We start from the raw sequence: 25,469 nt of genomic DNA on the forward strand, positions 1-25,469 counted from the left end.
ACCTACATTAGCTCCCAGTATGTTTCTGAGCACAATTCAAAGTGTTGGTGCTGACCTTTAAAGCCCTAAATGGGCTCAGTCCAGTGTACCTGAAGGAGCATCTCCACCCCCATCGTTCTGCCCAGACACTGAGGTCTAGCGCCGATGGCCTTCTGGCGGTTCCCTCACTGCAAGAAGCCAAGTTACAGGGAACCAGGCAGAGGGCCTTCTCGGTAGTGGCACCTGCCCTGTGGAACGCCCTCCCGCCAAAGAGATGTCAAAGAGAACAACTACCACCAAACTTTTAGAAGACATCTGAAGGCAGCCCTCTTTAGGGAAGCTTTTAATGTTTAACAGACTATTGTATTTTAATACTTTGTTGGAAGCCACCCAAAGTGGCTGGGGAAACCCAGCCAGATGGGTGGGGTATAAATAATATATTATTATTATTATTATTATTATTATTATTATTATTATTATTATTATTATTTCTTGTGAGGGATGATGCTGGTTACAAGACGGCAAAAAAGGAGATTGGAACAGGCTAAGCAGAGGAAGATCTTAAACTGCTTTACTCCTGTTAAGACACATTCAAACCAGGAAAGCACTGCTCCTACTCTGCAAGGAGCATCCCTCCATCTTGAAACTGATGTAGGACAGGCTCCCACAGGAACACTGTCCAGACTTAATCTATGGATATGTGCAGGAGCTGTGTCTTTCTCCCTCTCTTGTCAATATTGAACATGCGTACTTTGCTGAAGGTCCTTGGGCACCAAATGGCAGTGCAAGAAATACTAAATCATGAAAATACAAAAGTCCTTTAAAAGTTTTTTTTTAAAAAAACAACAACATAAAAGTAGAGTTGGAAGGGATCCTGAGGGTCATCTAATCCAACCTCCCGAAATGCAGGAATCTCAACTAGATGATACATGACAGATGGTCATCCGAACTCTGCTTAAAATCCTCTGAGGAAGGAGAGTCCACCAGAATGGGCTTTAATAGCCCCACAGTTCTGCCAATGTTATTTCAGTACTTTAGCTTACAATCATATGGGTGGGGACAGGGGCGTAGGAAGGGAGGCAGCTTGCCCCAGGTGCCATCATGGAGGGGGGTGACAAATTATCAAGGAACAATTACTGCCCTACTAGGGCAGTTCATAAAAAACTTTTTTGAAAATGCCTGCTCCAAAGGTCTTATCTTACTACACTGGGGATTATATGAAATTTCATGCATATCATTTAATATCTTGACCCCTCCTCCATGAAAATAGGTGTTTACTTGGCCGTTTTCCCATGTCGTGAAGGCTGAAATTTCAATTCAGTGGAGCAGGGTCAAGATATTAAATGATATGTTTTTTGTTTTGGTAAACCACTTTGCAGGTTTTTTAAAAATAAATTTTATTAAATAAATAAACAATAAATATAAATAAAATAACACAAGCCAAAACACAATCCATCCTGTAGATTTAGGTATCTGTCCACAGTCGCCTATTTGTTATCCGGGGCCCAGAAGCCACATTTATATATCAATGGGGGGGTGACAAGAAATATTCTGCACCGGGTACCACCTGACCTTCCTACACTTCTGGGTGGGGATCACATTTCCCTGTGCCCTCCCCCCATTCCTCCTGGGGTTTGTGTGTTTCCCTGAGTCTGCTCATCTGCCTTTTTGTCCTAGAATCCACTAGGGACACTTACAAGGGGTAGGGTTTCCTGACCACAATACAAACAATGCAACTCCATGCTTTTATCTTGCAACAATCCGGTCACAAAACCCAAGCTCTGATTAAAGGTGGAGAGAGAAATTCAAAGGACATTCACTTTCCTTACTGGGCAGAAGCATGCTGTTCCAAATCACCCTGAAAGAGTGGTGATTCAGGTCCTTGATCTCTGAGAGACCCAGTCCTTGCTGTCAGAAAGGAAATGGCCCCCTGCAGTTCAATTACACTTAAAGGAGGCAACCCACTGATTTCTTCTAGCAGCGGAGGAGAGTGTAGCTAGCCATAAACCAGAGAAGCAGAGAGACAGAGTGAAAACGGGAGCCTTCAGATCCAATCTGCAAGGTCCCAGTTTTGAAGCTTGGTCAGAGAATAGACTCACTCACACGGCATGCCACTTACATTCCTCCCTTCCTACTCCTCCCTTCCTACTCAACACCGGTGGATTTCTGGACATCCTGCTGGGTTCTAGCTGGGCTTGTCCTGGGAAAACCTCTTTTTCACCAAGACCACTGAACCACCTGTGGATTTTCATCCACAAACACTCAATTTTGTGTTGTGCACTGATGAAATCCTTATCCAGGTCCCATTCAGATGGCCTTGAGTGACCTGGATCCCCATACAGGCCACCAGCTGTGGTAAGAATTCACCTCTACACCACCTTGTTCATTACCCAGGTGAGGAACTTTTGAATAAACCACAGAACCAAGGAAACTGTTTTCAAGTCCAGCATCCAGATTTATGAACCCAGCGTTTCTTGTAGCTATTGTAATAGGACAGAGCTCACTCAACTCAACGTGCCAGTTGAGAAGGTCTACCCTGAGGAACTTCAGAATAAAAGCTTATATTGCAGTTCGAGCACAGCAAACAAAGTCCTAAAACATCTTCATATATGCCAGGATAGGTTACATGTCATGAGAAATAAAGCACACATGGCTCCATACTGGGAACTTCACCCCCACACCTTAAGAAGTAGATTCTTCCTAATCACAGATATTTTATCTAGCCACATCAAGTGGTAGCAATGCTCAGCATTCTAAAGATGTTGATGTCTCATTTAATGAACTTTTATGACAACAAAAAAAGACAGCAATATTTAATAACAAGCTAATCACGCCCTAAGATTTATCATATATTCTTTTATTGTATTGTCTCAAGTCAATGTACGTGAAATTAAATCTAATCTGGCATTATCTGGTTATCTATTTATTTTGCAGCCGGGAATTAAGTGGAACTGTTGCCTAAACAGCTGAAATAGTGCTGGAATGTAATTCACAAGTTTCAACAACATGACAGCTGCATCATCAGCAGGAAGGGAGAACATTTTGTATAGGTGCCTTGTTTAATGGTTTGAAATGCATCACACATTCGCAATAGCAGCTGAGGCTCCCCTCTTTGTCGATAAAGCCTTAGGGAGCCTTCATTTTTAACACGTTGGCATTTCTCTAAGATTCAGCGATTTACTTTCTATGTTCCTTTTGAAGGCATAAATCACATTACAGATCTGAAATAGCAAATGGATGTTCCCTTGGTGTGTCATGCTTGAAGTGGGTTCACTATTTTCCCCATGAAAAGCATTACCCAGTCCTCTGGTGCCCACATGAAGAGAAAGAACGGCCTGTCAAATTTGAGTAGAACAGAACTTGGGGCATTGGGTCCTTTCTTGTCACTTCCAAAGCTGACTGCAGCTGCCTCCGTCCCTCTTTCATTAACATCCAAAACAGCCTTGTGAGAAGCCTGCACAGGAGGGAATATATATATATATATATATTTGGAAACCATTGCAGCCTCCAACAGAACCACAGGTGAAGAGAGAGCCACTGATTTTTAAAATTGCGCAGTTATTTCTGCTCTTACACTAATGCATGCATTTACATACGTGTGCATATTGGCAAATATGCACACATATGTAAAATATGTACGATATAACATTGTGCCACCAGATGGCGATGTGGAGTCCTGTTTTTCTCTACCTGTTTTCCCTGCTTAAATTTACAATGCTTTAAACTTCGTCACTTTTTTGATGTGTCTAGATCCAGCCTAGGAGTTTTACTGATGGCAACTGCATGCACACAGACAAAACTGCAGGACACCAGGTCCAGAGCCTGTGAGGAGGGAGTGGCATCAGCATGGATGTTGAAGTCCCCCAATACCAATAGGTTAGGGAACTCCAAGGCCAAGCCAGCCACCGCCTCCAGTAGGCCTGACAGGGTGGCTGCTGGTGCGCTAGGTGGCCGGTACACCAGCCAGACAGTCAAGCTCTCCTCGGAGCCCCACACTAGGCCAACACATGCAATGCCGGGGATCGATGGCAATGGGAGAGCCCTGAAATGACAATCTTCCCAGATTAATAATGCCACCCCCCCCCCCGGCCCACCAGTCCGCGACTGGTGGAGGACGGAGAAACCCGGGGGTGCCATCTCTTGTAAGGTAACTGTGTCCCCTTTGCGCACCCAGGTCTCCGTCACACAAGCCAGGTCGACCCCCTGCGAGATAAAGAAATCTAGCAGGGTGGCGGTTTTGTTGCCTATAGACCTGGCATTGCACAGCACCAGTGACGGAGGTGAGTAATCCTTGCTCACCCTACCCTCGTCCCTCGGGATGAGGCGCAGATTGGAAGGGGTACAAGCATATCCATATCTCGATCCCCTTCGCCTATAGCATCTGCCCCCACCGCCATACCTCCATCGCCCCTCCACGGTAGCAATCCCAAGCCTCATATTAGCCTCCATTGATGGCAATTAATGTTATTCTTTCACAGCCTAAAACAATAAAACCTTAAAACAATAATAAAAAACCCCAGAAAACAATAAAACAATACAAATAAAAACTGCAAAAATTACAAATCCATCAAAATCAAACAAATTCCCAAGCCCGCCCAAACATCCATCCCACCCCCGTATATAAAAAATCTAAAGGGAAAGGAAAATTTTAAAACATGTTAAAAAGAACTCTGCACCCCTCCGGGTCCTCCCGGGCAGCAGTATCAGTGGCAACAACCGTCCTTGTGAGGCCACACCCTGGGCCAGATAGTAAGTGGCAGGAGCAGTCCTTGTGAGGCCTGTGAGGCCCCGCACTGGGCCAGGTGATGAGTGGCAAGAGCAGGGCCCTCAGGCACTCACACAGGGGAGTCCTCCTGGGCAACAGAGCAGTCCTTTTGAGGCTTCAGACTCCGCCCCGGGCCAGGTGGTAAGTGGCAAGAGCAGGGTCCTCAGGCATTTAGATCTTCTAAAACCCCTGTTTTAAAACAGCTGTGGTGGCTGCCATTTCTGGGCCCAATCCAAGGTGCTCATGTTAGTGTTTAAAGCCCTAAATGACTCGGGCCCCAACTGAAAGACCTTCCTATAGATGGTCTTACGTGCTGAAGACCAGCAGAAGAGGGTCTGCTTGGTAATTCTTCCACCTGAGCCCTGCTTAAAAATACCCCAAAGTAAAATTGACTTGGGCAGAGTATTCTACAATCAGGTTGTTTCAGTGGCTGGCAGCAATAATGTTTTGTTTTCATCTTTGCTGTGCTGTTTATTGGGGTATGAAAGTGCCACAGTTTGATCCTCCACACCAGGGATGTCTTTAGCATATGTGCCGCCAGGGTACAAAGATTCGCCCAGCACCCCCAAATTTAGTTTAGCCCCCAAATTAACTTTCATTATGCTTATGTCAAACACCACGCTTACGCCTTATCTCTTGTTTATGAAAGAAGGGAGGAGAAAGAAACAAACTTTTTTATTTGCTCATTTATTTTACAATACACTTATACTCGTTGAGTCTGACAAGTGCTGCCCTTGTGAATGACAAGCGCTGCCACTGGCACAGTGCGTCTTTGATAAATGAGTGCACAAAGTCGAAAGTCCTTTAGTGAAACAGTAGGTATACATTGTGGTAATGCCTAGGTATATATGTATTTGGTTTTTCTAGCATGATCAAAATTATTTATTATTTCATAACAGGTAGATCGTTAAGAGCTTAGGCAGCTTCAGCGGCGGCCCTGCTCCACACTGAACTAGCATTCGTCAAGACGTGGCTTTAACCAAACTGAGGTCAGTGAGCACATAGAGATTTCCATCATTTCCTCCTGAAACACAGGAGAGCATGGATCACAGATTATCAAGCTCATATATATATATATATATATATATATATATATATATATATATATATAACTTCTAAAAAAAATGCATGAATTATACCAAATGTTTTAAAATGTCAAGCTGACGTTCTCTATTGTGCAGAAGCTGAGGGTCACATAAACAGCTACATCCACCTAGAATTCAATTGACCTTCCCACCATAAACTCATCCCAGTTATGCGTCCTGATCTTGCTGAGAGCATTGAAGCTGTAACATTTCCGTGTTCTGATGAATACTTATCAGATGCTCTACCCTCCATGCTTATCTCATCTTCCTATATGTGTTCTGTGCCCATTTAGATTGCAAGCGTGCATACTGTGCCTCTAACGCTTGTTCTGTTTGTTCTGCTAGTTTCACTGTCCATTAGTTCCACTTTTCCCTACTCTTGTGCCAGCCTATTATACCAGTATATCAACTTAGTAGAGTTCCACACGACCCTATATCCTCGATGTATCTACGGTAGTTTCCCCCTTCTCCTAATTTAGTTAGGTACCTTCAGCAATGAGCAATGTTTGCCTCCTTGGCAGCCAATTGAGGCATCTGGCCTTTTCTCCAGCTATGAATTATGCTTAATTTAACCTTGAGAGAGCAGAACCTAGTATTCAAATAATTTCAATCAATAGTGGGGGCTTCAGACATGCGTCACATCCATTTCCAAAACAACAACAACAAACATATGGTTACATGAAACGTACTCAATAAACACACAAGACGTAACTGGCTGTACTTTTGAATAAATAAGGTATACTATTCATTGACCCTGATGTTGGGAAAGATGGAGGGCACAAGGAGAAGGGGACGACAAAGGACGAGATGGTTGGACAGTGTTCTTGAAGCTACCAGCATGAGTTTGACTAAACTGTGGGAGGCAGTGGAAGATAGGAGTACCTGGTGTGCTCTGGTCCATGGGGTCACGAAGAGTTGGACACGACTAAACGACTAAACAACAACAACAACAACATTCATTGTATCAAATTGTAGATTTCAACGGAAGTCTCATAAAGTTCAACGGAAAAAGCAGAAGACCCAGCGGATCAGTTCATTCTCTAGTCAGTTCATGAATAAGGTTCATACAATGAATAGTATACCTTATTTATTCAAAAGTACAGCCAGTTACATCTTGTGTGTTTATTGAATATTTATCACATCCATTCCCATCTGCCTTCCAGCTTGGCCATAGCACCAAAACTGCCTTGGCTGCCCAGTTGGAAGAGAGATGGCAGTGGGAGGGGGTGCAGAGCGTGACCTTGTTGGCTCTCCTTGACCTCTCTGAGGTCGTTGAACACAGTAGCTTTCTGGATTGGCCCGGGGAGATGGCGGATGGGGTGGCAGCACTGTATTGTTGCACCCCACCCAGTCTCTGAGCTTCAGCCTACAGTTCTTCCACGTTTTGCTGCTGCTGGAACCAATTAGATCAGGGCTTGTTTACTTATTCTTTTCGTTACAAACATGTCCTGCTCTAATTGGCTGCTGCAGTGGTAGTTGGAGGTTAGCTACCTGTTCTGATCCGATTGGATCCAGATGACCATGTCTACATGGGCTCGACTCAGCTATGCAGCTGCATCCAATTCCAGTGAGTTGAAGTTTGATCCTGGGATTTAGGACAGTGGAGCCCCCTGGGAATGGGGAATCTTATCAGTGGAACGGACAATGTGTTACAATTCAGTGGGATTAAAGGGAGGATGTGCAGAGTAGCAGTCCCTCTGGAAAAGCAAATAAAATAAAATAAAAATCTTTAGAACAGAAACGAGTTTTCAGTTCCTTTCAAACTGATCCAAACGATGAAACCTTTAACTTGGACCCAGGTCTACCCTTGCAATTTAATTTATATATTCAGTGATCAAGAAAACGGTTGGTTTCAGATCAGAAATTAGTGGCTATCTAGCACAGCATCCTTTTCTCAGCATCCTTTTCTCAGCCTCTTGCAAATACAGTGGTGCCCCGCAAGACGAATGCCTCGCAAGACGGAAAACCCGCTAGACGAAAGGGTTTTCCGTTTTTGAACTGCTTCGCAAGACGAATTTCCCTATGGGCTTGCTTCGCAAGACGAAAACGTCTTGCGAGTGTTGCGATTTTTTCCGCTCCCCCCCCTTTTCTAAGCCGCTAAGCCGCTAATAGCCTTTTAGCCGCTAAGCCGCTAAGCCTTTAATGGCCGCTAAGCCGCTAATAGCTAACGGATTATTTTCGTCTTGCGAGGCACCACTGTAAGCAAGCACAAGAGTACTCTTCCCTCTTGGGTTCAAACAACTTGTATTCAGAAGCATACTGCCTCTGAAAGTGAAGGCAAAGCATAGCCATCTTGGTTGGTGGCTATTGACAGCCCTCTCCTCCATGAATTTTTCTAATCCTATTTTAAGGCCATCCAAGTTGGTGTTCTTTACTGCCTCTTGAGGGAGCAAGTTCCATAGTTGAACTGTGTGCTGAGAGAAGAAGTCCTTTCTTTTATGGGTCCTGAACCTTCCCCATTCAGTTTCTCACTCGCCTTTTCTCTAAACAAAAAAGTCCCACATGCTGCAATTTTTCTTCATACAGGAGCTGCTCTTCGTCATTTCTGAACCTGTTCTGCCTCTGCAGTATCCATTTTGAGGTGAGGCAGCCAGAACCGTACACAATATTCCAAATCATCTTGGGGGGAAAGTACAAGTGGAGTGCCACAGGATTCTTTTCTGGGTTCATTGTTGCTCAACATTTTTATAAATGGCCTGGATGAAGGGATTGAGGGGGATGCTAATCAAATCTTCAGATGGTTCCAATCTGGTAGGGGGAGCTAATGTCACTGAAGATATAATGGGCATTCAAGATTTCCCTAACAGATTGGAGTGCTCAGCCCAAACTAACCAAGTGAATTGTAATAAAGATAGATTTCAGGTTCTGTACTTAGGCAGGAAGAAAGAGCTGCAAAAAAATAAGATAGGAACACCTGGCTTGCCTGTAGTATATGTGAAAAAGAACTAGGGGTCTTCATAGACCACTAGGAAAAGTGTGCTGAAGCGGGGGGGGGGGGGGGGAGCTAATGCTATTCTAGGTTGAATCAACAGAAGAACAGTGTCCAAATCAAGAAAAGCATACAGTCGTGCCTTGGAAGTCAAACAGAATTTGTTCCAGAAGTTGAAAAGTTTGACTTTCAAAGTGCAGCTTCTGATTGGCTGCAGGAGGCTCCTATTTATTTATTCTATTTATGAAAAAGCAACATTTCCCTCTTCTTACACAGCTCAGTAGTTAGGCCACATCTATTTTTCCCCCTTCCAAATAATGACCTCATGAACTTAATGGTTGCTGCTGTGGCTAGTTAGCTGTTCTGATCTAATTGGCTGCTGCAGGAGGAGGGAGATGCTATCCGGAGTTATAAATTGAAAGCAACTGAAAAAAAAACCTGCTGTTCAAGCAAGACGGGAGTCTCGGAATCTCAGCCCAAACAATCAAGCATCAAGTACCAAGCGGCACTTGGGAACACTTCCAGAAAACCCAGGTCTGTACAAAAGGGATGGGCTCTGTCTGAACCTGAATGGGAAAAGACAGTTTAAAATGATTGCCGGGGGAAAGTGTGCAGGATCTGAAGAGTGCCTGGTTCAGAATAAATCATCCATTAGGGATGAGGGTGAAAATGTTTATGATACCCTAAAGGAATAGTCCTAGGTGATAAATCTGCAGGATCACTTACCGTAACAACATTCCAAGGAAGCCAAAGCACTGTAGGGCAAAACACAAATGCCAAAAACATTTGGCAGAAGACACAGTTTACACATGTTTATATACTAATGCTATCGGCCTATGAGCCAAGTGGGAGACAATTCAACACCCGTAATATAAAAATACTGGACTTTACCCTCATCTTAGCTCTCACCTGGGATAAAACAATCACTCCCCTCTGTCTCCCAAACAGGGAACAGTTTCATGTTGGGTCAGCCGCTTACTCGAGGGCCTGAAAATACCATGTCTTTCTGTCTATGTACATTCAACACCAGTTTCAGTCACTGAAATGGTGAGATGGAACATGCACCCAATCTTTCTTTTTCATTTTGTGACAATATGAAAGTGTCACCAAATACAGCCTGAGAGGCAACAGAAAATAGGAACCACAGGGTTCCACCTTGCTTCAACAATATCCCTGGGGCAGTTCAGTTGAGCTTGTATGAAGGACTCAGAGATGCAATCGCAAAGTTCAGGGATGATTGTTCTGGCAGCATTGATTCGAGGCCACAGTTTCTGCTTTCTGTTATGGGCCTTCTTTGGCTTGAGATGTCTATGTCTATGGCTATACTTTTGAATGCCAGGAAGACCATGGCAGTGATCTACCCTCTTTGAAGATAGCCCCGGGAAATACTGGGTTTGCCTTTAGATTATACCACCAGCTTGTTTCCGAAACTCCTCACGATAACATTTTCTTTTCACCTTGAGCATTTCCACTGCGTTTGCCATGGTGTCACTGGGAGCTGGAACCACCACTCTGAGTGAGCTTTTGTCAGGACTTGGCTTTAACCAGTCAGATATCAGTGAGCAGGAAATACATGAAGGTTTCCGCCATCTCTTCCAGATGCTAAGCAACCCCGATGGTGAAATCCACTTGAGCATTGGGAATGCCTTATTCACAGTTGACCAAGTGCAACTCCTAGACAAGTTCTTGGATGATGCAAAAACTTTTTATGAGACAGAAGTCTTGCCAACTAATCTCAAAAATCCTGAGGAAGCTGAAAGTCAAATCAATAGCTACATTGAAAAGAAAACTGATGGGAAATTAGCTAATGTTTACAAGAGGCTGTAATGGTTCTTGTAAATTATATCTTCTTGAAAGGTAAGTCATGAGGACTTGTTTTATACACTGTTGAAAGTTCTTTTTGCTTATTCCTGCACTAAAATCCAGTAGGAAGACCTAAGATTGAATTTCCAGAAATGAAAAAAAAATAGTTGCTATTGTTCCAAAAATTCATATTCCTTTTAGAGTTTGTGAAACGGCTTTTTACCTTAAGCATGGTCTTATTTTGGCTCTCTTCCTCCTGCTCTCTGTCTCCAATGACCTGTATGCTGTTGTTGTTCTTTCCATAAGCCTTTTAGGAAAAACCTTTTGATTCTCAGAAGACAAAAGAAAATGACTTCTTTGTGGATGAACAAACAACAGTGGCAGTCCCTATGATGTGAAAAGCCAGCTGGCTTGAGTTTTACCAAGATGAGGATTTGTCCTGTAAGGTTGTGAAGCTTCACTACAAGGGCAATGCTTCAGCATTATTTATTCTTCCTGACAAACAAGGGCAAATGGAGCAGTTGGAAAATGCTCTTAATGAAGACGTTTTGTTAAAATGGATGAATTCACTGAAACCACGGTAAGTGAGCATGCAGTCATGGAAAGAGTGTTGCACTTGAATATATCAATGCCATTGGTTATAGCACAGTGCTGATAATGCCAAGCTTCTTCTTTGGCGATCACTCATAGCCGAGTAAGATTTTCTTCCATATACACGGTTTTAACAATGAGTCCGCAAAGTGATTGTGGAGGCCAATTCTGGATCCACAATTGCAGGTTTGATCCCTGTATGAGACAGCTGCATAGTCCTGGATTGCAGGGGTTTGGAATAGATGAACCTCAACGTCCATCCCAACTCTACAATTCTATGATCCTATGTGTGCATATATAGAGATCTTAATACATTCTTTCAGCTTTATCTAATTGTAGTCCTGCTCAGAGCACATCCATTAAAATTAATGGAGATATTTTAGTCTTGCCTATTAATTTCAAGGGGTCTGCTCTGAGTAGGACGAGCACTGGATATAACCCCATTGTTATAAAAATCTATTTATTGTGGTCATTAGCTACTATTTTTTTTAATCTTGTGCTTTTAGCAATAATTGACAGCCCCTTTTAATCTAGCCATATTGTAAATTTCCATTATTTGCCTTATGCATTTTTCTCAAAGTGTACCTCACCAGCCTCTGATTCCTCTTTCAACAGGAGAATACATCTATTTCTTCCAAAGTTTTCAATCTCCGGCAGCTATTCTGTCAAAGGACTATTAAGAAAAATGGGTATTACTGACGTATTCACAAACAGAGCAGACCTCTCTGGATTTACTGGGAACCCTGATCTGAAGGTTTCCAAGGTAGGCTTCTCAAAATCAATCACGTTGATCCAAAGGCTCTTTATTTTATTTCACCCTACACTTTGAGTCAAATGTTTTAGAGTGCTTGCACCACAATCCCATCTCCCACGAAGAGGAGGAGCCAAAAAATACTTGGTATTCCAGCTGTGCTGATGAAGAGGCACCACAAACTGTTTGATGCCAGTTGAGGAAAAGCCCCAGGTCTTCTAACAGAACTGGTGGAGAAACCCTTAAGCCCCGGCTAATATCATATAAATAACACAGCATACATAAAAACAGGCATCAATTAATTAAAATACATCCTAAAATTAATTCAGACAAATTAAAATCTGGACAAGTAGCAGTTATCAGGTTAAGACTGAGAGTGGTTAGTACTTGCCAGGACCAACTGTTTTCACTGATCATATAAGGACCTGTGAACAGGCTGGGAGGCCCCCTTCATGCTTGTTCTTATACAAAGGAAAATAATTATGCACCAAATTCGTCTTGTCTGACTTCCTCCCATGGCTTCCAATTTCAATCAATCGTCATCTTGCATATCATTATTTTTTCTCTATAAATTTCAAATCTTATTTATGAATAGATTGTCCAAATTTAACCCATCATAAATGTTACAACCCTGCTAATGTTTTAACATATTTACAGCGTTCTATAACATATTCTATAATTTTTTTCCAATCTTGTGGAAAAAATTTCTCGTCTTGTTGCCTAATCCTCACGGTAAATTTTGCCATTTCGGCATAGTCTATCCATTCTTCCTTCATTGGTGTACCTTCTTCTTTCCATTTTTGGGCAAACAGCATTCTGGTGGCCATGGTAGCACACTTAAACAATCTCTTTAGGTTCTTTGGTATCTCTTCCCCCACTATTCCGAGCAAAAAGGCTTCTGGTTTTTTATGAAATGTTATCTTAAATAGTTTTAAAAACTCATTATACATCATCTCCCAGAAGTCTTTTGCTCTTCTACAAATCCACCACATATGCAAAAAGGTGCCGTCATTATCTTTACATTTCCAGCATATTTTCGTGGAGTTTTTATCCATCCATTTTCATGTAGTTTTTTACCTTAATTTGCCTAATTTGCCTGGGACTCCTCTTTTTCACCTACTTCATCCTGCTGGGAGTACTTTGTTGTACTGGTGTATTTTTTTGTAAATAATTTTTATTAATTTTTCATTAATAACAGTCCAATACAGCAGGAAAAAACAGAACGAAACCGACCTGGGTCCTTAAGAGACACGATGGGCCTGCAAGATACTAGATGGTTCCTGCGGTCGGAGAGAAATAAACTAGACGACAACCAAAGTAACTTAAAGTGAAGCAGCTGTGAAGCCTGACCTTTATTTTGATAGAAAACAACTGCTATGGCAGGGTCCTACCCAATCCAACAGAGAGACAGGCAAGACCTCAAACAAAAGAGGACCGAAACTTTTATAAGTTTCTAAATTACATATGCACACCTCTAAAAGTACATCATTACTACATCATAGATTCATCACACAAGGGGAGGTTTGGTGGCAGTAACCTGAGTATGGAGAGACTGCCCCTTCCCTCCTCATGACCTTCACCAGACACCTATAGATGAAGACAAAGGGGATATTTACAGTTTCCTGACCCTCCCAGTCAGGTTAATCACAGTCTCTTTGTTTAGTCAAGACCCAAATTCCTTCTTGGGTAGTCCGTCTTTGTTCTTGAGATGGCTACCTGTCTGACACCTGGGTCTGATATTATCTCTTGGGCAAAGCTCGCTGAGTACGTGATCTCCTGCTTTGGGGGTCATGGTTGCCAGGTTCACATCTCAAGCCCTCCCCTTTGGTAGCCATCTTTCCCCTTAGCAGACTTAAATTGGAAGGGTGAAGATCCGTGGAACGGTCAATTTATAAGAATATTTTGAAAGTTTGCTCAATTGGAGAAGGCCCTTATAGACAGGAAGTAATTAATTACAGTGGATACATTGTAGGAATTCAGTTACGCTAATCAATTGCTCTTTGACATAGTGGATCAATGAAGGGAGCATATGGGATGACACTGCAGTGTTGTTGTTTAGTCGTTTAGTCGTGTCCGACTCTTCGTGACCCCATGGACCAGAGCACGCCAGGCACCTCTGTCCTCCACTACCTCCCACAGTTTGGTCAAACTCATGCTGGTAACCTCGAAAACACTATCCAACCATCTCGTCCTCTGTCGCCCCCTTCTCCTTGTGCCCTCCATCTTTCCCAGCATCAGTGTCTTCTCCAGGGAGTCTTCTCTTCTCATGAGGTGGCCAAAGTACTGGAGCCTCAGCTTCATGATCTGTCGTTCCAGTGAGCACTCAGGGCTGATTTCCTTCAGAATGGATAGGTTTGATCTTCTTGCAGTCCATGGGACTCTCAAGAGTCTTCTCCAGCACCATAATTCAAAAGCATCAATTCTTCGGCGATCAGCCTTCTTTATGGTCCAGCTCTCACTTCCATACATCACTACTGGGAAAACCATGGCTTTAACTATACGGACCTTTGTTGGCAAGGTGACGTCTCTACTTCTCAAGATGCTGTCTAGGACACTGCAGTACCAGTGTAGTAAACACAAGATGGCGCTGTTTGGTTGTGTTCATTGGTCCGTGCTTGACAGGTCATTTAAGGAAGCTGTTTTGAACCCCCAGTCTACCTTGCCTTTAGGCAGATCGCTTGTCTCCCGTTGAGTTTTTTCTCCTGGCTGCCCTTATTTGCAGGGGCCGTTTCTTAATACTAAAAACTATTATTAGGGGAGCAAGTTCTTTCTTGGACATGAATGCAGATTGTTGTATAAAGTTTTTCCTAGGTGGGGTTGTGGGGCGCTGATGTTTGTCCTCTGGCTTTTGACAGGAACGGAACTGCTGGAAGTGCTACCGGTTCCTGACTCCTTGGCATGTCTGGCCACCCCCTGGGTGTCCTTGCATGTTTGCATAAAGATCACCTCGGGCATATGCCCCAGTTATCTGAAGATTTAAATAAACTGTTAAATAAACTGTCTTTCCTTATTTTCCTGTCTGACCGCTTTATGTTTTTTCTTAGCGCTAAGAGTATTGCAACAGTGTAAAGGGAAATGGCAATCTAATACCCTTAGGGATATTTACAGTTTTCACATATTCAGTTACATAGTTGTCAACTTCGTTATATACACACATTTGAGAAGATACGTTTTTGAAAGCACATCTAACAGTTTCTTGGACTGGATCGAAGTCACGCTCTTTATTCAGTTGGTCCTTATTCTTTTCGGTAGCCAGAAAGAAACCTCCTTTAAAAGCAGACACACCTCCTGTCTTGTCCTGATCACAGGCCACATTACTACAATACCAAATCATAATGCAATCAAAAGAGCCAATTGCCGTGTTTTTCATTCTATAAGATGCACTTTTCCCCTCCTAAAAAGTAAGGGGAAATGTTTGTGCGTCTTATGGAGCAAATGCAGGCGGGAGGCTCTGCTCAGCGCTCCCTTTAAAGAGCCGCATGGAGCATGTGTGCGGCTCTTCAGGGATTTTCCCCGAGGAGGGAGAAGGGCTGCCCTTCTTCCTCCGGGGGAAAAGCCCCCAAGAGCTGCACACACACTCCTCGCGCTCTTTAAAGGGAGCGCTGCTCTTGGGGGAGCCTTAGCCATGCGCAGCCTCTCCCGGGCAGGGGATGAAGGCTCCCCTTGCCCAGGAGAGGCTGCGTGCGGCCAGGCAAGAAGTCAGGACAGCTGCGATCCTGCTGGCTGATCTAGGTTTTGGCTTAGCCACGCAAAGCCTCCACAGGGCAGCGGGGAGCTATCCCAGGCTTTTGTGGGAGGTCGGAAAATGGACAGAGCACACGGCCCCCACCTCCCAGAAAAGCCCCCAAGAGCCGCGCTCCCTTTAAAGAGCACACGGCTCTTGCGGGAGCCGTACAGTGGTACCTTAGGTTACATACGCTTCAGGTTACAGACCCTGAAACCCAGAAATAGTGCTTTAGGTTAAGAACTTTGCTTCAGGATGAGAACAGAAATCGGGCTCCGGCAGCGCAGCAGCAGCAGGAGGCCCCATTAGCTAAAGTTCAGGTTAAGAACAGTTTCAGGTTAAGTATGGATCTCCGGAACGAATTAAGTACTTAACCTGAGCTCCCCCGGTATTCAGGGCTGTGTAGGAAATTGCCTTTCAGGCAAATTGGCTATGGCCTGAGGGTTTTGTCTACATCATAGCAATCATCACATGTTTGGTGGTTTAGGCACTGGGTAACCTTGGTCTTGGCTGGAGGGGGCATTTGTACCCTCACCTCACCTTCCCCAAATAGGGTACCCCGATAAAGGGATCTGTGTAGGAGTTGCTTCTGTCCATATGCCCAAATGGGGACCTGAGCCTCAGTGCTCCTCTAGGCAGCAATCCCTGCCAGGATTACCCCATTAGATGTAAGTCATAGGAATCCCCACTGCTGGGTTGACCCTTGAAGTCATTTCTGGCAGACGGTCCAGAAGTAAATTGTTACCCATTGCCTAGGCCAAACCTCTTCATCTGTAGTCAATAAAGTTGTGGCCTGATTCGATCCCATACTGATGGTGTGGTGCCTTTCATTTCTGGTCTGCATGGTGAAGTGGCAGGGGGAATGCATGACCTGGGTCTGCAACTTTCTGCTTTGTGCACATGTGGGCACTCATTAATCCAGGTTTATCACTGGGGGCCTGACTGGTATCTGTGGTATGCAGTATCTTCTACCAGCCTTTGTTTGAAGGAACTTGCACATTTTGCCCCATAACATTCTTTCTAGGGGGGGCAGAACATTACTATTCTTGAAAGCTCTCTTTGGGGTTCCTACCCAGGGGCATCAGTGAAAGCCTTTGCAGATGCCATGGAACCCACAGGTGCCAGGAAAGAAACTCCTGGCTTAATTTCAGTAACTCAATCACTCATGTTGTTCCCCTGAAATACACTGCATATTTTTAAGTCTGTGAAGAAAGACAGAAAGACGGAAGGAAGGAAGGAAGGAAGGAAGGAAGGAAGGAAGGAAGACACCAAATGATTTTGCAGACAACTCAACTAGTGTTTAATTTGTTTGGGAACATGTTATAGCAATGGCCCTAGTACCTGATACCTAAAAGCATCTTTTCAAACATGCCTCATATTGGAAACCAAAGTTTTCTGTGCTGCGGCACAAGTTGTTCAATCATGTCTCATTAGGATTCTTCACTTTTCCTATGAACAAGATGGTGCTGGTTTTCTCATGAACAGTTACCATCAGAAAGGGGTGGTTGATCTTAACTTCAGGGGGCACGGAGTAGGGGACACTTTCAAAAACAGTAGTAGCTGCAGCTTCTGTGCCATTCTCATGGACATTTAAGTAAGCCTTGTGAATAGCCTGCAAAGAAAGATAGCAATACTTCAGTACAACATAGTGACTGAATCAGGATTTTAGTATGAGAAAATCTAGTCCTTCGAAACAGACAAATCTATTGAATGTCTTAAGAAACAGCTTCATGTGGTCACTTCTCATTCTGATTAGCTATTAATCTAGTCCTCTTAACCATCTCTAAGCATCATCTTTTTGTATCAGTCAGCTTCAAGGAACTGATGGAATTTTCAGAAAATCTTGCCTCTCCCTTAATGATGATGAGAAGCAAGATCCCTGTCCGTTCTGATGGTTGCCCCCCAAAAAGCTCAGCAGCTTTGAGGTTCATTCCCCTCCAAAAGCTGAACAACTTTTGTCTCCAGATTTTAAATTCTTGAAATATGGCAACTCTATAAAATACATTATATACTTATAATATAATTACAAAATTATGCTGCAGAAACATAGTGTATGTGTACACACACACACGGTTAATCAAAGGTTTGTTTGTTTGTTTGTTTGTTTGTTTGTTTGTTTGTTTTAAAAAGAGACAATGCATGAGCAGGTCAGACATAAGCAGGTACGTAATACAAGTACGTAATACAAGTATACAAGCAGGTACGTAATACATAAAAATTACATTCCTCCTCCATCCCCAATGCTAACTGCAGTCTTCGCAAAGCTAATGAAACCTAATTTTCCGCTCATTAGCATTCAGAAGTGAGGAAGCTGTGGCCCTCCTGATGTTGTTAGATCCCAACTCCCCACAACCCCAGGCTACATGACCAAGGGTCGGGCATGATGGGAAAAGGAAGAAGTAGAGCATCAGGGTCTCTCAATAAGTTCTGTTGGGAGACCAACTGCATTGGGGCTTCCCTTCAACTGTCTTCAAGTAAAGCTGGGATACAAAATATGTTTGGCTCCTCCTCTCCATGAGAGATGGGATTGTGGTTCAAGTACTCTAAATCCCAAATTATATTCATCTGAACCTTCAGACAAGTGTACCTCTGGCCTAAAATGCAGGGTGAAAGAAAATATAGAAAAATAAGAGGGTGAATTTGGAGGAACCTACCTTGGAAACCTTCAGCTCAGGCTTCCCGGTAATTCCAGAGAGGTCTGCTCTGTTTGTGAATACCTCTGTAATATTCATTTTTCTTAACATCTCTTGGAGAACATAGTTGCTAGAGATTGTAAACCTTGGAAGGGCAAGCTCTATTCTCCTGTTGAAAGAAGAACCAGAGGCTAGTGAGGTATTGCATGGGGTGGGGTGCATAATACAAATAATGACAATTTACATTATGGCTAGAGTATAATTGCTAAAAGGATTTAAACTTAAAAATGGTAGTCCATGATAACATTGCTAAAAAGGAATATATTAGTTTCTTTTTTGTAACAATGGGATTGTATCCACTACTAGTCCCACTCGTTCCCAATGAAATGAATAGACAGGACTAAAATAGCTCTGTTACCAAGACTACCCTCACCTGATATAGCCAGGTGAGGGTATAAAGGCTGTTCCTGGGGTGTGGCCATTGTCACACGCTGAGCCACATGCTAGAAGCCACAGATGAGAGCTGAGCGCAGGGGGGACTGACCAATAGTGGATGAACTACCCAGAAGAAGCATGATGTGTCCCCCATCAAGGGAGTAGCCAGGATTTATTTTAGAGTGGGGCAGGCTTTATGTTATGGGGGCAAAACAGAGTTATCTGTGACACAATTGGTCAGTTAGTTAAAATTTTTTGTTTTTGTTTTTTAGGCAGGGAAGCTGCCCTTGTGGCTACACCCATGTCCCCCATCAGATATATTGCCCCTCGCCTAACACCACATTAATAATAATAATAATAATAATAATAATAATAATAATAATAATAATATTTATACCCCACCCATCTGGCTGGGTTTCCCCAGCCACTCTGGGTGGCTCCCAACAGAACATGGAGGAGGAGGAGGAGGAGGAGGAGAAGAAGCAATAAAATATAAAACATTAAAAACGTCCCTAAACAGGTGGTCAAAATGGTCTTGTTTATCCCATAGTCATCACGTTGGGTTCCAACAGAAATCAAGCATGGCTCGCACTCTCTGGCTTCTGCCTGCTTCAAACCCACGCACAAACATTTCCCCTGGCCTTTGACCTTCTCACCACCAGTCAGGAAAAAGAGATTGTGTCCCAAAGCAACTTCCTTTTTTTATACTAATGACCCATACTTAGGGGCCATTATGGTCCTGTCCTGGATAATTCCACAATGGAATAGTTCACTGGTCCAGGAATTAGAAGGGATCATAAAGCCTAATCCCACCCCTCAAATTCACAGCACATGCATTGGAAAGTGTGTGTGTGTGTTACATACTTTCCACTATGATCGCTTACCATGGTTTCACCAGTTTCATCCATTTTAACAAAACGTCTTTGCTAAGAGCATTTTCCACCTGCTTCATTTTTCCTTGGTCAGGAAGAATAAAGAATGCTGAAACGTCGCCCTTGTAAGGGAGCTTCACAACCTCACAGGATAGGATGTTATCACGGTAAGTCTCGAACCGGCTGTCTTTGTTCATCATCGGGACTTTGACCGTTGTTTGCTCATCCACATAGAAGTCTCCTTCACTTGTATGCAGGTAATTGAAAGGATTTTTCCAAAAGGCTCATGGAAATAACAATAACAGCATACATGTCATGGAGGGGAGTGAGGAGAAAGAGCAAACCAAAATAATATTTCACGCATAATGGGGGAATAGCTATTTCACACACTCTAAAATCAGGAATACATCAGGATTGACCTTCCCCTGTCCCCTGGAGTGTGAACAGAGACTGGGGGGTTGGAAAGTTGCCATGGCAACTGGGTGTGAGCTGACAGGAAGAGTCTTGAGCAACTGTTGGTGGGAAGAAAAGGAAGAAGACCTGGGAACCATCTTTGGGCAGGCTGGCTGAAGGTCTGAGCAGGAGATATGCCATGGCTGCACTGCTGTGGGAGACAAGCCCCTCTTGAAATGACCTTGCTGCAAGATCTGGACTCCCTCCATGCAGACTGAAAGTGTAAATAGGTGAATAAACCATGTTTCTTAGAGCTACAACAATCTCCCTGTGTCTCAGTTCTCCAAAGGAGAACCCCATGGGCTCTTGTTGCAGCTCGGCACAGAGTGTGAGTGCCCCACCACCACTTTTGTAACAATATGTTAATAAAGCTTTGCCTCTTCCAGGTAAGCAATGCAGTAACTTCATCATTCTAAGATGTGGGGGCAAAAGAGAACAGATGCTACTGTTCAGCCTTATTTTAGCTATTACAGTGGTACCTCGGGTTAAGAATTTAATTCGTTCCAGAGGTCCGTTCTTAAGCTGAAATTGTTCTTAACATGAGGTACCACTTTAGCTAATGGGGGCTGTCGCCGCGCTGCCAGAGAACGATTTCTGTTCTCATCCTGAAGCAAAGTTCTTAACCCGAGGTACTATTTCTGGGTTAGCGGAGTCTGTAACGTGAAGCGTCTGTAACCCGAAGTACCACTTGTATAGCTTTAATCCAAACCCCCTAATCCTAATGGCTGGAGGGGTTTGGATGAAGTGGCGGCGTCCCTCAACTCCACACTCTGGCACTCTGCAAGGCTCCGCTGGTGGGGAGCCTCTTTCCTCCATGCACCTGATCAAACAGTGGGTAGAAGCTACTGCGGGTGCTACCCCTTTCTGTGATCACCAAGTAAGTGCCGGGCGGAACTGGGTCAGATACAGATGTGTGGATTACAATGTTGAAAAAAGGCTATTTAATTCTTCAATATATTTAATTCTTCAATATATTATATTAATATTATATTATATTATATTATATTATATTATATTATATTATATTATATTATATTATTATATTATATTATATTATATTATATTATTATATTATATTATATTATATTATATTATATTATATTATATTATATTATATTATATTATATTATTATATTATATTATATTATATTATATTATATTATATTATATTATATTATATTATATTATATTATTATATTATATTATATTATATTATATTATATTATATTATATTATATTATATTATATTATATTATATTATATTATAATACAGTGATACCTCAGGTTACATACGCTTCAGGTTACAGACTCCGCTAACCCAGAAATAGTACCTCGGGTTAAGAACGTTGCTTCAGGATGAGAACAGAAATCGCGCAACAGTGGCGCGGCAGCAGTGGGAGGCCCCATTAGCTAAAGTGGTGCTTCAGGTGAAGAACAGTTTCAGGTTAAGTACGGCTCTCTGGAACGAATTAAGTACTTAACCCGACGAGGTACCACTGTAATATTATTATATATTATCATACTCAGAGCCTTTAATAAACGCTCATGTTTTAGTGGTATCTTGAGACACATGTCTTTATAGCTCTGTTTCTACTTTAGTGCCCAATTGCTGAATCACATTTCCAGGAAAATGGGTATCATAATATATTTGCTTTGTTTTGATAATGGTGGAGGTCAAGTTTCTGACAGATTTAAGGAACTTCTCTGTCTGAGAAGTTTCTGCTCACACAATGGGCAGACGATGATTCCAGACTAGAGCACCAACAAATCTGGATCTAGAACCACAACTTAAAGTTTAAACTTCTCAGTTTAAAGAACATCTAAGAAGCAAAATGTGTATAAAATAAGTCCATCTGACTTACCTGTCATGTAAATATAGTTCACAATAATCATCACAGCCTCTGGGTCAAGACCCTGGACAACATCATCTAATTTCCCATTGGTTTTGTTCTTTATATATCCATTGATTTGACTTTCAGCTACTGCAGGATTCATAAAGTTAGTTGGAAGAACATCTGCCTCATAAAAATGTTTGGCATCATCCAGGAACTTCTTCACAAGTTTCACTTGGTCATTTGTGAATAGGGCATTCCCAATGCTCAGCTTGATTTCAGCATTGGGGAGGTTCAACATGTGTAATAGATGGTGGAAACCCTCGTGTATTTCCTGCTCGCTTGTATCTGACTGGTTAAAGCCAAGTCCTAACAAAAGCTGACTTAATGTGGTGTTTTGAGCACCCAGTGACAGTATGGCCAAGGCAGCGGAAATGCTTAGAGGGGAAAAGATAATGTTCTTCTCAGCGGTCTCTGAAGCGACATGGTGATAGAATCGAAAGGCAAAGTCAGCATTTCCTTGGACTATCTTCACAGAAGGCAAATCTCTGTCACCTTCAGCAAGAGGAGAATGGTCATGGTCCTCCTTGTGGTCAAGAGTATGGTGACAGTGGGCAAAAGCACAGAGCCCAGCCAGAAGCAAAGACAGGTAGATGTGAGGCATTGTGTTCCTCTGAAAGTTCTCTGTGGGGGAGGGGGGATCACATTTAAAAATTATCATTGCAACTATACAATGAAGGATGTTGGCATTGTGTTTAGGTGTATTTTATATTAACACAGCAGACAATCTTTATTTGTTGCTTTTGTCCTTTCCAGTCTCTTAAGCGTCTCTGGTACTGTTGTGCGGAGGACTCTGGCTTGCATTTCAGCTATTGTCTGGCATTCTGGCAGAAAATGTTAAAAAACCCAATTTTCTCCCTTTGGGCAGAATATTAGGGACAAAGTGATCTTTGTTAAAACCCATGTTTTTGTTTTAAAAAAAGAAACAAACATGCCAGCACTCATCCTGAAGACTCATCATGAAGTTGCAATAGGAAGTTCCAAACATTTAACAATTAAAAAATAAATAAATGGTGCCAGTACTGTGTGCCGCCAGAAAAAGCACAGGTTAAAACCTTTGTCAATGACCCAAAATGGAATAAGGTAAAATAAAGCAAAATTTGCCTGATGCTATTTCTTTTTTCTTTTTTCATTTTAATTTTGCATTGTTACATTCAGTTACACCTTTTATCATTCTTTACAAGACATACTATCAACATATATATTACTGTCTATTGTTTTTCTGATTTATACCATTGTGACTTCACTCCATCCATGCTCAGCATTCAATATTATTCATTACTATAATATTGTGTTAAGGAAAATTATTTACATATTCCCCATTAGTCACTTTTCTTTTTTTAACCTTAACTTTACGAACTTCAGTCAATGCATATCAATAAATTTGTTTTGAAACAATGTTTTGTCATATATTCTTCCACACATTCCCATTCTTTCTTTAATTTTTGATTTGATTGGAATCTAGTAGCTGCTGTCATTTTAGCCAGATCTAATGATCTGCTGATCATTTTAGCCAGAAAAACACATTTTTTTATCACCGGGGATGTCTTTTGAGACTAAGCCTAGTAGAAACGCTTCTGGCTTTTTCTCAAATGTTGTTCTAAACATCTTTTTTAGTTCTTCGTGAATGCTGCTCCATATTTTTCTTATTTTCCCACATCCCCACCATACATGATACATCATTCCCTCCACCTCTTGACATCTCCAACACAAATTTGATTTTAGTTTGTATATCTTGGCTAGTCTGACGGAAGTCATGTACCACCTACATGACTTCAGTACATGCCTGATGCTATTTCTAACCACCCTTTTCAACTCCCCATTTCTAAAGCTATTCTGCAGCCTCCTTTTCAACCCATTTTTCACTATCACCTCCTTTTTCATACCTGCTCCTCTTCTCTCCTTTCCTGACATCTCCACTGGCACACAGACCACCCCCATGGTACCCTCCAAGCCACCCTCTGCTGTAGCAGCATCGGGAAAGGCATGCCTGATACTTACAGAACGTTCAGAGGTGTCTCTGGGAAGAAGCAGGGAAAACTCTTTCCAGTAAGTGGCTATTTATGTTGGGGCACTGTCTCCTTCATTAAACACAACTGACTAAGCCAAGAACAACAAATATTGACCATGGCTTGCACTGCTGGACACCAGTAGTCCCAAGTCTACAGCGTTGTGGCGATCACACAGGGTCTCTGGATGTTTGACGGTCTATTGACCCCTGTGCCACCACTGTGATTGCTTCCCTGCTGCCACTAACCCGTTTCTCTCGGGTACACACTGAGTCCAGACAGTTGTTAACATTAAACCAAATAAATAAGTTTATTTTATAAGCATTAACAAGTTTATTGTTTCAGACAATTTTTCTTGTCAGTTTCTTAACCTTAGTTTCTTTATCAGCCTATACCTTCCTAATACCTTCTAACTGATTATCCCAACTGTTTAACTGACTCCTCTTAACATATTCTCTCACTCTCTCACATCAAACTAGCCCAACCTACAGACTTATCCTCCCTCTCCCTTCTCTAACTCGAGACTGACTTCTTCACAACTCTAACTCTAACTCCTCCCCTTGGGGTCCTATAGGTTAGTCATTTTACAATTAGTTAACCCTTTCCTTATGAACCCAGTATGACGTCACCAACCTAGGAGGGCAAACACCACAAACATACTGTCCCCTCTAGTGAGGATAAAATTGGGGGTGGCAGTGGGTTCTCATACCCCCAATTGTTGCATTTTAAGTGGGACATCATGGATCACAGAAGCCAATCCTGGATTCTGTTTGGATCCTGGAATGTTCCATTTAAGAGGGGCACTCTGGCACAAATCAAGAGGGCCAACCCTGCTGTTTCCAAAGGTCCTGAAGGCAGGCCAAGGAGAAAGGGGGAGAAGGAAAAGGAGGGAACTATTGCCTGTAGTAGAAAAACTTCCAGGGCTTAAGGGAAGGTCTTGGTTTTCGGGAAAAGTGTCTCCCTCTGTGCGTGAGTGACAGCTGTAGTTCTCTGGTGACAGAGAGAAGCAAGAGATAGAACTGGCTGATGTGTGGATGTGGGTCAGAAAAATGCAGGTCACACAACCGAAGTTGAATCCTGAAAAGAAAGAGGTGCTTTGCATTCTGGGCAGTGTTGCACATCCTTGGAAGGAGCAGCTCTGTAGTCTGGCGGTACTCCTGGATACAAAATTGTCACTATCCAAGTACTCCCTTGAATATCAACTTAATTGAAGTACATTGTCCACTGCACTGATCAATCTCCCCATTCCCAGAGGGCTAAACTATCCTAAATCCCATTATCACTTTTGAACGCCAGAAAGACCATCGCAGTGATCTGCCCTTTTTGAAGATAGTTCCAGGAAATATTGGGTTTGCCTCTAGATTACACCACCAGCTTGCTTCCTGGCTTGCTTATAACAACATTTTCTTTTAATGTGAAGAGTGTCTGGTTCACAAAAAAGCATCCAATGTCAGGGGCTGGTCTGAATCGGATGCATTCAAAAATTCATCAGTGGGTTGTCGTTGCGGGAGCAAGACCTAGCTACCACCTCCCCTAAGGCCTTCTCCA

The 25,469-nt window shown here is 42.7% G+C and overlaps 1 protein-coding gene and 1 pseudogene across 3 annotated transcripts; one reads left to right on the forward strand and one right to left on the reverse strand.

Moving 5' to 3' along the window:
- Positions 1–8,064: 8,064 nt before the first annotated feature.
- Positions 8,065–13,944, forward strand: LOC114585601 (serpin A3-3-like; annotated as a pseudogene). The gene is made up of 6 exons (XR_013391860.1): positions 8,065–8,410; positions 9,144–9,292; positions 10,358–10,615; positions 10,868–11,141; positions 11,768–11,915; positions 13,102–13,944. The product of XR_013391860.1 is annotated as a serpin A3-3-like (transcript).
- A 2,956-nt stretch (positions 13,945–16,900) lies between these two features.
- LOC114584892 (kallistatin-like) lies at positions 16,901–24,050 on the reverse strand. 2 transcript variants are annotated; one of them, XM_077924365.1, is made up of 5 exons: positions 23,914–24,050; positions 21,883–22,536; positions 19,580–19,850; positions 18,282–18,429; positions 16,901–17,239 (listed from the first exon to the last, which is right to left on the reverse strand). In XM_077924365.1, the coding sequence occupies exons 2-5, from the start codon at positions 22,514–22,516 to the stop codon at positions 17,048–17,050; spliced, it is 1,245 nt and encodes a 414-aa protein (XP_077780491.1). In that variant the 5' UTR covers positions 22,517–22,536; positions 23,914–24,050; the 3' UTR covers positions 16,901–17,047. The 2 variants fall into 2 exon arrangements, with proteins under 2 accessions (XP_077780491.1, XP_077780490.1); XM_077924364.1 differs by having other exon boundaries at positions 23,799–23,923.
- Between the last annotated feature and the right edge of the window lie 1,419 nt (positions 24,051–25,469).

The sequence above is a fragment of the Podarcis muralis genome, chromosome 1, assembly GCF_964188315.1.
Source record: "Podarcis muralis chromosome 1, rPodMur119.hap1.1, whole genome shotgun sequence".
NCBI lineage: Eukaryota > Metazoa > Chordata > Lepidosauria > Squamata > Lacertidae > Podarcis > Podarcis muralis.

Bases quoted from the DNA above. Each gene is read 5' to 3' on its own strand.
- LOC114584892 (XM_077924364.1), bottom strand. From the start codon at position 23,853: ATGGGGGTGGTCTGTGTGCCAGTGGAGATGTCAGGAAAGGAGAGAAGA. The intron at 18,430-19,579 runs GTAAGCGATCAT...TTCTTTCAACAG, and splicing joins ATGAAACTGGTGAAACCATG to GAGAATAGAGCTTGCCCTTC. The intron at 17,240-18,281 runs GTAGGTTCCTCC...CTTTCTTTGCAG, and splicing joins CTGAGCTGAAGGTTTCCAAG to GCTATTCACAAGGCTTACTT.